Source organism: Centruroides vittatus, unplaced genomic scaffold (assembly GCF_030686945.1).
Source record: "Centruroides vittatus isolate TY-2023 unplaced genomic scaffold, ASM3068694v2 contig_400, whole genome shotgun sequence".
NCBI lineage: Eukaryota > Metazoa > Arthropoda > Arachnida > Scorpiones > Buthidae > Centruroides > Centruroides vittatus.
The window spans coordinates 939,522-955,203 of NW_027122215.1; the positions used below are offsets into that span (position 1 = coordinate 939,522).

Here is a 15,682-nt window from a genome sequence, read left to right on the forward strand (position 1 = left end):
CCAGAACATATTTCCGTAAATATCCGAATAAAAAAATAATTTCGGTAGATTATCACACAGCCATCGGGTTAGGTACTTCTTTTATTATATTTCCATATATATGTCGGGCTTATTTAATTTCTAAGCCCTTCTTCAGTGCAATTCTCTTTTTATAAAAATTTTCCGTTACATTCATATGATACTTATGGTTCTATTTTCACAAACCATGGCCATATATCGGATAATATTAAAAAAATTTTCTTAAATACGACAATAAAATTCACAAAAGTACACCTCCTTTGTTATTTTTCATAATTATAACATATAATAGAAATTTCCGTAATTACAATATTTAAAACTCCAAGGTGCTTTTGTTATTAACAAACTTTTATTTTAGGATAGTTTTACAATATACTTCCTTCTATTCATTTGCAATACATTACAGTTTATTACTCTAAAGTTACTTTTTTTATTTAAAAAAAAAGTAGAAAAACGCATTTTAATTTAAACTTTACACGTAGAAATTACGAAGATTTGCTCAATATTCCGGATTTTTCATACATATACATAGGTAAATTCGAACTATCTGTACCAATTTTCTCTCTTGCGCCAAAGCAAGTCATTTGTACGCGGATTAAGAGACTCATTCATAATTTTTTCGTTTTGGTTTGTATTCTTTGAGCTATGTATAGCCTTATTGATATTTGTTATCGCGAAATAATTTTGGTAGCTTTTTTGCAACATGAAGGTTTGATTTTAGATAGACAAAAATGTGTGCAATGCTAGAACGAATGCAAGTTAGTGAAAAATAATATCCTATTGGACGGTTGGATGGCCGAGCGGTCAAGGAGTGTATTTTTATTATTATTATTATTATTATTCCTCCGCGCGAGAGGCACCCGTTTAAAAATTCCTGCCGAACGCGTTCGTAAATTCCTGTCGGAGTGCGCGCTGTCGGGCGGAAAAAACGGCCGCTTGTAGCAGTAGTTTACGGTGGAAAGCAACATGGCGTCTCCATGGCTCAAACAGTTTCGTTTCGGGGTCCATTATGTGGTTTTATAAATGAAAATTTAGAAGTTATAAAATCGCAAGTTAGTACACGCGGTAATGTATCTTCTCGAATTTTTTCGATGGTAGCCGGCATTCTAATTTTTTTTTCGTGGCTACTTTGAATGCTCTGTCGGCAAGATAATCCATTTCATGGTTAAATTTTACAATCGAGACTCCTCTTTGGTCTTTAAAAACGCATATTTTAAAATCGTAAATCCTTCTATTACGATACTATCGATAGTACGGGCGCCGACATCTTTCTTTCTTTCACGTCGTTCCTAAATGCCTACAAACAGCAGCGCACTCCTGTAGTAGTGGAGACGCGAGCGACCGCTATTAATTAATTAACGAACGAACTCAAAATGGCAGCCTACCGCTCTGGAGGACCCGGGATCGAGTCGAAAAACCCTCCATGAATTTTTCGGGAAGTGGTCCGTCTGGATATGTGAGACCCCATCCTCACCAACCCGGTCGCCCCATTGAGGGCCTGGCTAAACCCATATGGGCTTAGGCCATTATGGGCCCACAAATGACTCTCTTTGGCAAGAGAGAAAATTGATACAGATACACGGAATGTTCATCTATATAACAACATTAAAACGAAAAATATATAGTTTGGTTATTTTAGTCTACCATTGTCACGTTAATCGCGATACTCGGAAGGTACGAAATTGCGCGATCTGATTGGTCAAGTAGACAATTGGAAATTTCTCTTAAAAAATTTAATATATATTTTTTTCCTAATGTTAACTCTAAGAATTTGCATAGTTGCAAAATAATTCATTTTTATGTTTGTGCTATAAATAGCTCAAATCGGCTACTTTTGGAGCACAACTTTGGTATTTTTTGACTTTCAGATCTGGCAACATTGTTCGTTACTTTATTTGAACATACCGTTTACTATGGAACCAGTTTCAGAGAGCTCCGATGTTAATCTATCGGACATTTTAGATGCAGCCCAGAAGTTTTGCCACCTGGTTGGAATTGTTCCACATCCGGACTTAACCGGTTTTATTCCGCCTTGTTCTCATCGCGGAGGCAAGTTTTCCTTGATTTCTTCCTGTGCCAATACCGGAGTTATATTTTGTTTCAACTTTTATTATTAATTTGATTTTGTAATGTTCATCTTTTTAACAATTGGGTTAGACATTTACCCTTTAGTAAGCATGTTCATGGAGAACAATGAGTTTGGAGCTTCAGAAATCTATGGGATCCAGATCCCATAGATTTCTTCAAGATCATGTAGTCGTTTGGTTGCTGTAATTAAGTAGTTTATGGCAACTTCGGGTGTGCTTTCTTTTCAGAATAGTTTCTCCTTAGAATAATCATGGAAAAAAAACATTAGCTGATTTTTCAATGGTTGTTTTATTTAAAATTACAGTTTTGGCTATTTAATTTCTTTTTGGGAATTTTAATTAATACAGTAAGACCCCGCATAATGCGGGGGATGCGTTCCTAGACGACAAAGCGCAAAACGAAACAGTGTTAAATGAGGTCTTTTAACTGAGTAAATAGGGATAGGAGAACACGCGACCAAAAATAAACAAATTTTACTTTAATTTTAAGTTATTTTTATATTAATTTGTATAATATATGTTAAATAACACACAAACGTATGCATGCAGAAATGTAAAGTTCATTTCTTGTAATGAAGGTCCCGACTTTTTTTCTTTTTCAATACAGTCCTGAGGTTTCATTTGTCGCTTTTTCTTTCCTTAAGCAAATGTCAGTAGAAGATGATTGCATCCAAAATGCCTCGTTTTGCTTTTGCACTCCTTTTAAAATCTGGATCATTTGCTACAATTTGATCAACGATTTACCAAACCTTTACTAAGGAAATCTGTAGAGAAATTTTTTGGGTTCTTTGTTTTCAGAATCTCTATTTTCCAGTTCTACATGAATTCCTTCTTCTGCCAGTTCTTGAAGGTCGTCATTGGTAAGGCTCTCACCAGAAACCTGCTGTAACTCCTCAATATCCTGTTTGTCTACATCTAGTCCTGCTGTATCGATTAGGTTGACGATTTGGTCAGCCTAATCGATACAGCAGTAGATTCTTCTCGTTGAGAATTCTTGGATACCTTCAGCCATAACTTCTTCCTCACTTCGTTGCATTTATCAGTTAATTCTTGCCAAGTGAAGCTGATATTGCCTATGGCATCCATGATGTTATATTTATTCCAAAATTGCTCCATACAAACATAAATTTAAAGAAAGTACATTTTTTTGCCACCTTTTTCTGATTGGTTTTATGTTCAGGAATAATCGTATTATATATGAATCAATGAAATGCCGCGATAATTTAAACCAGCGTAATTTTTGAGCGTTTTTTTTTTTAGGCTTTGAGCAGACCGCGTTATATCGAATCAGTGTTAATGGGGTCTTACTGTACTTGTTTAAATTGTATTAATAATAATAATAATAATATCTCTCCCGTGGTCACTACCTGGTCGTGGTGGGAGAGCCCAGTAATTTTACTGATCCATAGGGCAATGCAGGCTGGAGCACAAGCTCCTGGTAGGGACACCCATGCCAGTAAGGTCTATGGGGAGAAATGAAGCTAAGAGTGACCACACCCACATTCTGTGGTGATATTTATTATGGTAATAACTAGATCAAAGTGTGATACCGGCTCGGACGTCGCCCGGGTTAACAAGGTCCGCGTTCGTGGGTTAGGCAGAGGCTCACGTTCGAAAAATAGGCCACAGTCTCCCCTGGTTACCGGTGGCGAAAGCAGCACCGGCCCAAGCATGGCTACTGCAATGCCCTCAACAGATGTGAGGAACCAACCCAGCCTTGGTGTTTCTGTGGCAATGCATCCACAGACCACAAAGGCTGGAAAACCACGCCAACGGATGAAATGGACAACGGAAATGAACAAGTTTATCATCCGTACTTATTACACCATCACAAAACTCGAAACAAACACGACAGCATACAGACAACAACTACACCATAAATTCACACAACAATATCCTCACCTCACTGTCACTGAACAAAGGGTTGTTGATCAAAAAAGAACAATTATACACAACAACCTTATTCCACAAACAACACTTGAACTTATCAAACAACAGGTTGCTGATCAAATACATCAACAGACAGAAACATCTAACATTAATGAAGATCATGTAACCTGTCAGGATAATCCAGCAACAAGCATTGATAATAACACACATACAACAATTACCACTAATGATACTACAGACACTTCCTCATCCATCACTGATAACATAGACATGGATTTAGTTAATACGCTCTCACTTATATTTCAGGAAACACTCACTAAATATACAGGCACAGATCCCACACAACGACCACGAATTCCAAAAATCAACACGTCAAAGGAAGTAGGAAAAACACTAAATTACGTAAACACTCACTTACTACCACACTACATTCATTCAATTTCTACACTCGCAGACATTCATACATTAGTTTACGCTGGGGCAGTCACAGTAGTGACACACCATGGACTGAAAGTACAATCACAGACAAACACACAGAAAACAAAATTCTATCACAAGCCTGCCTGGCAGAGAAGAATAGAAATACAAATAAATGACATTAGACAGCAATTAGGCAGGCTGACACAATACGCTAAAAGCAACATAACACTTAAATTAAGGAAACAGCTCAAAAACATTTTCAAGAAAATAAAAACACACACAAAACATGAACATCACAACACACACATTACAGAATACATTGATACACTAAAACAAAAACTTGCTGTCAAAGCACGTAGACTCAAACGATACAAAACATGTACACTACGAAAACAACAAAATAAATTATTTACAAACAATGAAAAACTCTTTTACAGACAAATTAATAACAAAGCAAACACTGATACACAGCACAGTGACACACCAACAGAAGAAGAACTCACAACATATTGGTCTTCTCTTTGGTCCAGTGCTGTCACGCACAATGCTGATGCAGGCTGGATCGAGGAGGAGAACAGAAACTTACACAACATACCAACTATGCCCTGTGCTGAAATAAACATACATGATTTCCAATACACTGTTAACAGAGCACACAACTGGAAGACACCTGGTGTAGACAACATTCACAATTTCTGGTACAAAAAGTTTACATCACTGCACCAGGAACTAGCTAAACACCTAACACACACAATCATCAATCCACAGGACATGCCAAATTTTCTTACTCAGGGCATCACTTACATGAAACCTAAAAACAACAATACCACAGACCCCACACAATACAGACCAATTACATGTCTTCCAACACTCTACAAATTATTGACATCCTGTATTGCAAACAAAATGTACAAACATGTTGAAGAACACGACATTCTAACAGAACAACAAAAAGATTGTCGTAGAAACCACAGGGGAGGCAAAGAACAGTTACTCATAGATTCAGTCATTCTACGGCAAGCACACAGACAACACAGAAACATACACATGGCATATATAGACTACAGAAAAGCATTCGACAGTGTTCCACACAGTTGGCTGCTACATATCCTACACATGTACAGAATACATCCATCATTCATTGCATTCTTTCAAAACACTATGCAGCACTGGAGAACAACACTACATCTCAGGGTTAGTAACACTTCCATACAAACAAACCAAATTTTTATTAGGCGAGGAATTTTTCAAGGAGATTCCTTGAGTCCTCTCTGGTTCTGCTTAGCCCTGAACCCATTATCCAACATGTTAAACAACACACAATATGGTTACAATATCAGACATGAAAAAACAACACAGTTTACACTGTCACATCTCATGTATATGGATGACACAAAACTTTATGCATCCACACAAAAACAACTTCATCAACTCCTACAAATCACACATTCATACACCAAGGACATACAAATGGAATTTGGCCTAGATAAATGCAAAACACTTCACATAGAAAAAGGAATCCTGAAGAAAGAAGATTTTGCGCTTGGAAATGGAGACGTTATTGAATCCATGGAAGAGGGTGAGTTCTACAAGTATTTAGGATTCCAACAGGCCAAACTAACAGAACATACACAAATAAAGCAAAGATTAATTAAAGAATACCAAAGTAGATTAAATGCTATTCTCAGAACACAGTTAAATGCAAAACACACAGTCAAAGCAATAAACACATATGTCATCCCAGTACTTACATATTCTTTTGGAGTTATACATTGGACTCACACAGATCTCGAGCAACTCCAAAGGAAAACAAGAACTACACTTACTAAGCATAAACAACATCATCCTAAATCCGCCACAGAAAGACTAACCCTTCCACGTAAAGATGGCGGACGTGGCCTGATTGACATAGTTAACCTTCACTACAAACAAATACAGTCACTGCGAGAGTTTTTCTACAAGAAACAAGAAACATCACAATTACATAAAGCAGTAACTCTAGCAGATTCAAATAACACACCATTAAACTTACACTCACATCATATGGACACAACACAACATATAAAAGGCATAGACACCATTAAGCAATCGTGGGCTCGAAAGGCACTCCATGGCAGGCATCCTTACGACCTGGCCCAGGATTTTGTTGACAAAACTGCGTCAAACAGCTGGTTAGCTTGGGGATGCCTCTTTGGGGAGACGGAAGGATTCATGATCGCCATACAGGATCAGGTCATAAATACTAAAAACTACAGAAAACACATACTCAAAGATGCAACACTCACAAATGACACATGCAGAAAATGTCACATCATGCCAGAAACTATACAACACATCACCTCTGGTTGCAAGCTCTTGGCACAGACAGATTATTTACACAGACATAATCAAGTAGCAAATATAATACACCAAGAGCTTGCAAAGAAACACAAATTAGTAGACATCCACGAACCATACTACAAATACATTCCACAGACAGTATTGGAAAACAACACGCACAAAATGTACTACGACAGAGCCATAATCACAGATAAAACAATTTACCACAACAGACCAGACATCACACTCATTGACAAACACAATAAAATCACATACATTATAGACATATCCATTCCAAACACTCACAATATACAAAACGCATGCACTGAAAAAATTAGCAAGTACACAGAACTCGCCCAGGAAATAAGGCATCTGTGGAGGATGGATAGGGTGCTTATTGTACCTGTTGTTCTCTCCTCTACAGGTGTCATACCACACACACTACACAAAAGCCTGGGCATGTTACAATTGAATAGAAACACATACATCATACTACAGAAGGCCACTATATTGAATACATGTCATATTGTGAGAAAATTCCTGAATACAGACACACACACTGATACACTTCTTTAATTTCTGTTTTGGTTACTATGCCTTGACTTTGGTCCGGCATAGTACACAGCCACCAGTGTTAACTGAGTATATCTCACTTAACCCAACATAATAATAATAATAATATTATTATTATAATTAATTTAATAATATTATTATTATTATTATTATTATTGAGGCAAGATATTGAGATTTTTTGGACATTAAGTCTGAAAGTACTTTTAATTCTTATTGCTTTTTCTATGTTTAGTAATCTATGAGAAATTGTTGTAATGGCAATTTTTTTAAAATGCTTTCCACCCCATGGGCACTAAGAGGGTCTGTTTTTAGCACATTCATCGTGGGTTTGGCCAGACCCACAACGAGGTGGCCGTGTAGCAAGGGACGGGGCCAGATGTATCACCATCTGAAAAATTTATGGGGCTTTTTCAACTCATCTGGATTCAATTCTAGGTTCCCCACAGCAGTGGGTTGACACCTTAACTGCTTGGTCATCCTTCATCATCATAGGATGATGAATTTTATAATATACTAAATTCATTTTTTTCCCCCCCCCAAATGTTAACAGGTATTTATGGGCTGTCATACAGAATTTGTTTGCACAAAACTCTTAAATGCCATTGTTCCATTTATGTAACAGAGTACTTGTACATACATTAGAGTAAATTGCTCTAGAACAAAACATTCTACCACTGTATTACAACTTTCACTGAAAATCAAGATTGCTTTTTTGGACATGTCAGTCGCATGGCTACACGTTGCCATTTATTGCACTGTGTACAGTGTTTCATTACTTTTCCGTCATACCTCAAGTTTCAAGTATGAATTACACAGAAAAGAGTTTCCTTTGTTCTGGATTGTTTGGTTTTATTTGATTATGGCAACATGAAACATGGGCAATCTGCTGAGGGGAATGCCTCCCAGGAGGTCTTTTATTGGAAACTGACCCCTATTTAGGTGTTACAAATGTGAAGAAAACTTGACATGGCCAGCCTGTTGTCAAGGCACAACCAACTGCTGGTGTTTGGCGGTTTTATCCACTTGACCACTGGTGGGCCCTGTTCCGGGTCGGTCTGTCTTTTGTTATTGCTGCTGTGAATGGAGTTCAAACATTCTAGCAATTTCCAGTAGGTTCTACCGTAGTCAGCCGGACGGCCAAGCAGTCAAGGTGACCGCTTACATCTGTGAGGAAACCCGGGATCGAATCCAGATGGGTCAAAAAAGACCCAAGAATTTTTCAGATGGTGGTTCATCCCTCACCACCTGGCCACCCCACTGCAGCTGAACTCATAATGGCCATCTTAGTGTCCACAGGGCAGAAAAAGTAATAAGTTCTACCAAACACTACCTAAATTCCAATATGTCATGAGTATAATCTTTAATTCCATTTATATATATTCATTGTTTCTTTACAGAATGAAGGATGACCTGACAGTTTTGGTACCAGTGGAGAGCTAAGAAATGTGCAGGGCATTTTTCTTCCATGGTCAATGAAGAGAGAGCTCCCCCCCCCTTCAAGTGGGAAGGACGACTCTCTTCCACCGATTGCGGAAGGGGTTCTCCCTGTATGGGAAATGCCAAAGAAAGATTGTCGTCCTTTGGCATTTCCCTATTTGGACCTATTCCGAAAAATGAAACATCTGTTTTTATTGATGACATCATCTTTGCTGCACTGAGAGTGGAGTTAAATGTACCAATAACGCCTTCCTTTTTGAACAAATGGGAACTTCTTGTTCAGTGTGGGAAAAGATGCAAGGGAGAAAGAGTTGCTTCCATTAAATATTACTCTTGTACATTAATGGAAGATTTTATTTAGTTAATGTAAATAAACATTCTTCTTATCAAACTGCCATTATAAACAATTTTTTTAAATGTTAACAACTCAAACTTTAAATAAAGAAGTGCAAAAACAGTGTATCTGGCCTCTTTTAAATCAATTTTTAAAATGATTGCATTTATCTCTAACTTAATGAGTTGATAATAATAATAATGATACCGTTTGGGCTCTGCACTGATTAAGGAGTTGAAAGTTGAAATTTGGTACACAGTTAGGGTACGTTGCGAGGACACACACTAAAAAGGGATTTTTCGAAATTCCTCCCCACGGGGAGAGAGAGGGACAGGATTAAGTCTTAACACTTCCATTGTTGATGGAAGTGTTAAGAGAAAGCGACGTGCAAGACGCAGATGCAGTTTTTTTCGTTTTTGCAGGAAATAGTGAATTGTTAGATGGGTCTAAAAATATTTCAAATTAGTCTAGAAACAGTGGGACCCAATTCTTGCATTCTGTGAAAACGGGTAAGGTTAACTATAACGTAATAATCTTAATCTTTGCTACCGTTACTTTTGCCTGAGCAACACAGGGCCTACCTGCTAGTTACAGTATAAGATTTGTTTATTAGTTTTGTTTTATCAATGTAATAATATCCATTAAAAAAATTACTACTATACTAAAATTTATTACAAAAATATAAATGTATTAAAGATCAAAACAAAGAATTATTATTTCAGTTTTTTAACTTTTTGACCAATGGTGCATATTTTTAGAAACTTATTCTAATATATTTATTTATTGAAGTGAAAATAAATTTGAAAGCCTCATATTAAATTTGTAATGAAAACTACATTTCAGGTGTTGCATTTTCAGTTTTTTCAGGCCTTTGTATAATACTATCTTGAATTTTTTTTTTGAACTATGAAATGGTGTCACTTGCATCAGGTATTTTGTAACAGTGTGGCATGAGAAAATGGAGGGCAGCATCATGTTATTTCAAGAGCATGTGGCAACTGAATCCTCACTACAGAAAATTGATATTCAACCAAATACTAAAATATGACAATTGTGTATAGAGATTTTGTGTGTTTAACTCATCACCTAACACTACAATCTTCACACATCAAACCCATAGTGGTTACATATGTAGTGCTACTAATGAAATCAGCAGATAGAATCAACATGTAACAATTAGAGAAATTGCAGTGCAAGAGATGAGGATATCAAAATTTGCTTCCGTCGAGTTCCTTGATTATTGTTGGATGATCAGAAATTGAAATCATTCCCCGTACAGTCCATATCCCTTCAGATTGATTTTTTTATGAAACCAAAGAGAAAATAATGTGAAGCAAGATGTACAAAAACTATGAAAGTCATTCAAGTTCATTATGTGAAAGGTCACGATGGATTTCTAATGCAAGACAATTTTAAAACACTTGTAACAATTGCTATTATTCATATCTGCATTAATCAGAATGAAGATTTCGTATAAAAGTAAGTAAAAAGATCTATAAATTATTCAGAAATGTGGCATTTTCTTTTCAGTATCATTATTCAGAAGTAAAATTAATGTGCCATAACTTTTCATACCTTATACACACAATTTGTCCAGAAAATTCTTGGAACATCCTTTTAGGAATTACTAATGCTATCTGTTGGACAACACATGAATTAGTTGATAAGTGGTCTTGGTAAGTGACCATTACTTTCTTATTCAGTCTCAAGTAGTTTGTGATGAGTAGTGCATTTAACTTCATGCAGACTTTTGACCTTGTCGTTGCATGAAAAACAGACCAAATTGCAATTAAATTCTGTTTCAAATGTGGAAAAACTGCATCAGAAACCTTTGAATTAATGAAAAAACTCATGGAAATGAATGTTTATCTCTGTGTAGGGCAATATGTTTTTTGTGACAGTCAACAGTTGTTGGATGATGACCAAAGGAGTGGCCAATCTAAGAAACGCTGATGAAAATTTATTTCCAAGGACAGACTACCAATAATCTGTTGTACAAGGAAATTTTGGCTCACCTGCTCAAAACAATCCAATGAATTTGACTGGATTTTTACCAAAATAGATTATATGTGTTTTGAACTATTCAATGTTAAAAATATTTTAAACTAAACTAGATGTAATTATAGTTGAATGAAATTGTTTGCTCCAATGGTCACTGGACCCAGCATATCTGGGTCAGTCCACCCATGGAAAGTTGAGCTAACTGCTTTGAAGCGGATCTACAGCAGCAAGTCAAAGCCTTTACTGCCTCAATCCCTGGCAATAGAGAGAACTGAGAAGAGAAATTCAATTGGTTGTTTATATTATTCACAAAAATAACTTGTCCTAACTATTCTGAATAATTGATGTAATTCTGGATGTTCTAATTTATGAGTAACATTCAGTGGTGTGCGATCACATTTGATGATAGGGAAGCTGTGCCGACCCTGGATAGAATCATTGGAAGCATGATATTTTGGTGTGTAGCATCCATGAGCTAAACTGCATGAGATTGATGCTTTGTAAAGCACATGCACGAATGCCTGTCATCTGGTTGCTATACACGATTCAAATACTTTCACCATGTGAATACGGGACAACCTGTCCCGTATTCAGAATACAGCGCTTCCATTGGGAATATGCATATAGAGGGGGTGCACGTGACGTCATATGACTCCACTCACATATACAGGCGCCATATTGGTTGCTGATTTCACGTTACCCTGCTTGATCACTTTATTACGTCAACGTGGAAGAAAGGAATTTTACTGGCTTTGCAGCCAATTTAAAAGTTAATGATTTGATAAAATATAAAGGGAAAACTTCTTTTATTGAATTGGATCCATAAGAAATGAAACAAACGGATATTTCATCCAACGATTTAACCACGTGGCCAACTATAGAACATGGAGACAAGTAAATTATTTGGAAACTCCTTTACATAAAAACTCCTGATTAGCCAATTCCAAAATATATTAGTCTGGAATTGCTATTTATGTTATGATGGTCTTGATAGATATTTGTGTTTATACTGTATGGGTGTATGTGGGCTGAGTTTTTATGCCCGAAATGCATTCTACTAAAAATTTGATTGTGGTTAATTGAAGGCTAATTTTTATAAAAATTTAGTCTATTTTGTTCCAGTCAGTCCCTGATGTGATAAGCCCTCCAATTTATTAGGTTAATTCATTTAATCTTAATAACAGGTTGTTAGAGACTTGCGCAACACAAAACCTTAGTGACAAAAATAAATTTAATGGTAATTATAAATACAATTTAACTTAAAATGTGACTAAATATAAAATTACATTCATCTTTATATTAATGCAGTTATGTTATGAGTAATGGAAAGTCTCACATGAAGATACGTACGTACCTTTCCCACAAGCAAATTTAGATCATTACGAATAAAATATCACGATGAACAAATCCGCTTCAACTAATTATGACCATGTTCTATAGTTGGCCATGTGGTTAAATCGTTGGATGAAATATCCGTTTGTTTCATTTCTTATGGATCCAATTCAATAAAAGAAGTTTTCTCTTTATATTTTATCAAATCATTATCTTTTAAATCGGCTGCAAAGCCAGTAAAATTCCTTTCTTCCACGTTGATGTAATAAAGTGATCAAGCAGGGTAACGTGAAATCAGCAACCAATATGGCGGACGATTGTTTTGTTGGGCGGAGCGATGACGTTATATCACATGACTGCACCCTCTCTATACGAATTTATATTCGAATACACGATAGCAATCTTATCGCTTTTTTCACATTATGTATAGAAATAAGATACATAATGCAGTTATAATGAAATATTAATTTTAATTACCGTATATTTCCATGGATAAGACAATGGTTGAACCATAAAAAAAAAAGGCTCCCAAAATCTAGTGTCGTCTTATAGGACAGACAAAAAAATTTAATTTATATAAATTTCAATCTAAACCATTATAAAAAACGAACAAACCGTAATTATTTACTAGTAGAAAGTAGGGCATGTCCACAAAATAGAATAACCTATACGACGTTTTTGTGAATAGTCAAGATTATTACCCAAATGACTGAATAAGTGCAAACATTTGCAACAATAGCAAGGCAGAAAATAAAATTTGTTCATTCGAAAAATTACGAATAGAACATAATTCTGTATACGCTATACAGTATTGTGTATTATCCAGACGATTGCTGATCTAAACTAAATTCTTAGGCCATTGATAGTTTGGGGATTGTCTTATAGGACAGATATATGCTAAAACTATACAACTTTGACGAAAATTTATACCTCGTCTTATCTGCGGAAATATACAGTAATTCAAAGTACGTTAAAATATGAAAATAATCTCACAATATGTATTTAAATTTTAGGAAATATGGTGCTTCCACAGCCTCCATGGACGGCACGCCATTGGTAACATTATTTGTATACTTAATATAACACTAAAAGTAAACAAAACAGATATTATAAATGAACCATAGTGAAATTTCAATAATTGTCAATTTAGTTGAAAAATAAAAGACAAATTTTTATTATATATATTAATTAAACATTTAATACCTTATCTGAATCTATATGATACATAGCAGCTTAATAGTTTGTACAGTAGGAGGTATTATAAGACACTTCCTTATCAAAGGATAATTACAAGTGTCAAATTTTTCAAATACAAATATTGTATAAAAGATATTGTACTTAATAGTATCATTCACGTGGTATATAAAAAAATAATTGTTTATAGTCATGTATAAAAATGATTGACTAAATCTATAAATTTTAATTTTTTTAAAATTGAGATAAAAATTAAGTAACTATCTCAAACTTTACATTAGTAAATGACTAAGAATATATTTTTGTTGTTTTTAATTTTTACTATCATAATAAAATAAAAATTAAGCATAAAAAATAAACAATCATATATATATATATAATTAATTTATAAAAATGATCAAATATAAACCTGCATTTAAAATATAGATTAATTAACTCGTTATTTAATAGAGCAGCCATCTGTTTTGATTGCATTCTCTCTCATACAAATACAGAAGACTGAAGATTAGAGGTCATCCTTTTCCTGATCATTTTTAAAATAATTTGAATTTTATAACTTTGATTTTGCTGAAAAAATATTCAATAATTTTTCTGCTGCAGCTTTATCTCCAGATATTCCAACTAAGTTATCCTGGATAATCTAGGAAAAAAAAATTACATATATTACAATACATAATCTAAATTACTTATAAAAAGAAAAACGAAGCTTACTCTTTGTCCTGGTAACTTTTCTGTTACCCATTCTGCAAATGTATCGTCTTCCAAAGTAATTGTACTGTTTGATTTTTCACTTTTTGGTTTTCCACGATATAAATTGAGCTGACTACTTTTTAAATCAAGAGCTGAAAAAAATTTGTACATAGATGTTCACACTGTACATAAAAGACATTTAATGTAAAATATAAAAAAAACTCACTCCACTGTTTAACTGGCTGCTTATTTTTAGTAATATTTAATTCAAAAATTGATCCAATTCTGGTTTGTAAATTAGTCATTTTTGATATCTTTTTGGCAAATGATACAATGTAGCCCTCACTTTTTAAATTTGTATCAAGAGGCTGAAATAGTAATTTGATACCCATTAATATCGTCTTGGATATGCAGAAAGTAAAATCAAAGAAAAATAGTCACCTTGTCTGCAAAGATGGATGCAAGGACTGGCAATTCTGCAGCCTTATTGCTCTTCAGAATTTCTTGCCATAATTGATGCAATTTTTGTGTTAGCATAATATTTCCTTTAATTCTCAATCTTCCAGTCATAAAAGCCTTAAATTTAAAAATTTATAATTAGTCAAGTTTTGTTTTTAATCAGAATTTCTCCAACCTACATTATTAGATTAGAGTAAGTAATTTTATAATAAAATAATGTATAAAACAATATGCCTATACACATAATTCCTATGTTTCAATATTTTTTTGTTAAGGATCAAACTACTGATTTCATATTTATTGTATTTATGTAATTCTATTATTTACAATAATTTATGAATTAATAGTAATTTTGTAATCATATGGCAATTTTTATTAGAATGAAAACAATGAAATATTCAAATTATAAATATATGTATTACAAACACAGTATTCTCTTGCTAATCTGATCTCTCAATTATTCAGCATAATATCCATTGTGATTGCTTATATGATTCCATTTCCATGAGAAGGTTAGTGGTATCATAGTCCTGTTTTCCTATTTACTTGAGTTTTGTTTTTGGGTACAGTATTGCACGTCAGTGCATCATATTATTTGTCTGCTTTCCTCCAAAAAGAATCAGTAACAAAGGGCAACAAGTCATATCATTCATTGTCTTTAGGTAATCTTTTGATAATCTGGCACCTGTCCATCTGTCCATGTAATGAATAGCCAGATTAGCAAGAGTCTACTGTATTTGGAATAGAATTTGAAAATTCGTGTTTTGATGCTAAGAAAACGGAAAAAGTTTTAAATCTATCGCAACAAATCAAATCTTTTAGAAATCAAAATATAAATTTGCTTGTATTTAAAGTAAACCTTTTTGTTTATTTATTAAGCACATGATACATATATTTATCAATAAGAAAATTACTATTCAATATTATT

General features: G+C 34.4%; 1 protein-coding gene across 1 annotated transcript in view; it reads right to left on the reverse strand.

The window, feature by feature from the left end:
• Nucleotides 1-13,580: 13,580 nt before the first annotated feature.
• Mfe2 (peroxisomal Multifunctional enzyme type 2) overlaps nt 13,581-15,682 on the reverse strand; it is a 37,615-nt gene continuing 35,513 nt past the window's right edge. Inside the window, 4 exon segments of the mRNA XM_067271655.1 lie at nt 13,581-14,245; nt 14,317-14,447; nt 14,522-14,663; nt 14,737-14,871. Coding sequence (XP_067127756.1) covers nt 14,156-14,245; nt 14,317-14,447; nt 14,522-14,663; nt 14,737-14,871 — 498 coding nt within the window. The 3' untranslated portion in view covers nt 13,581-14,155.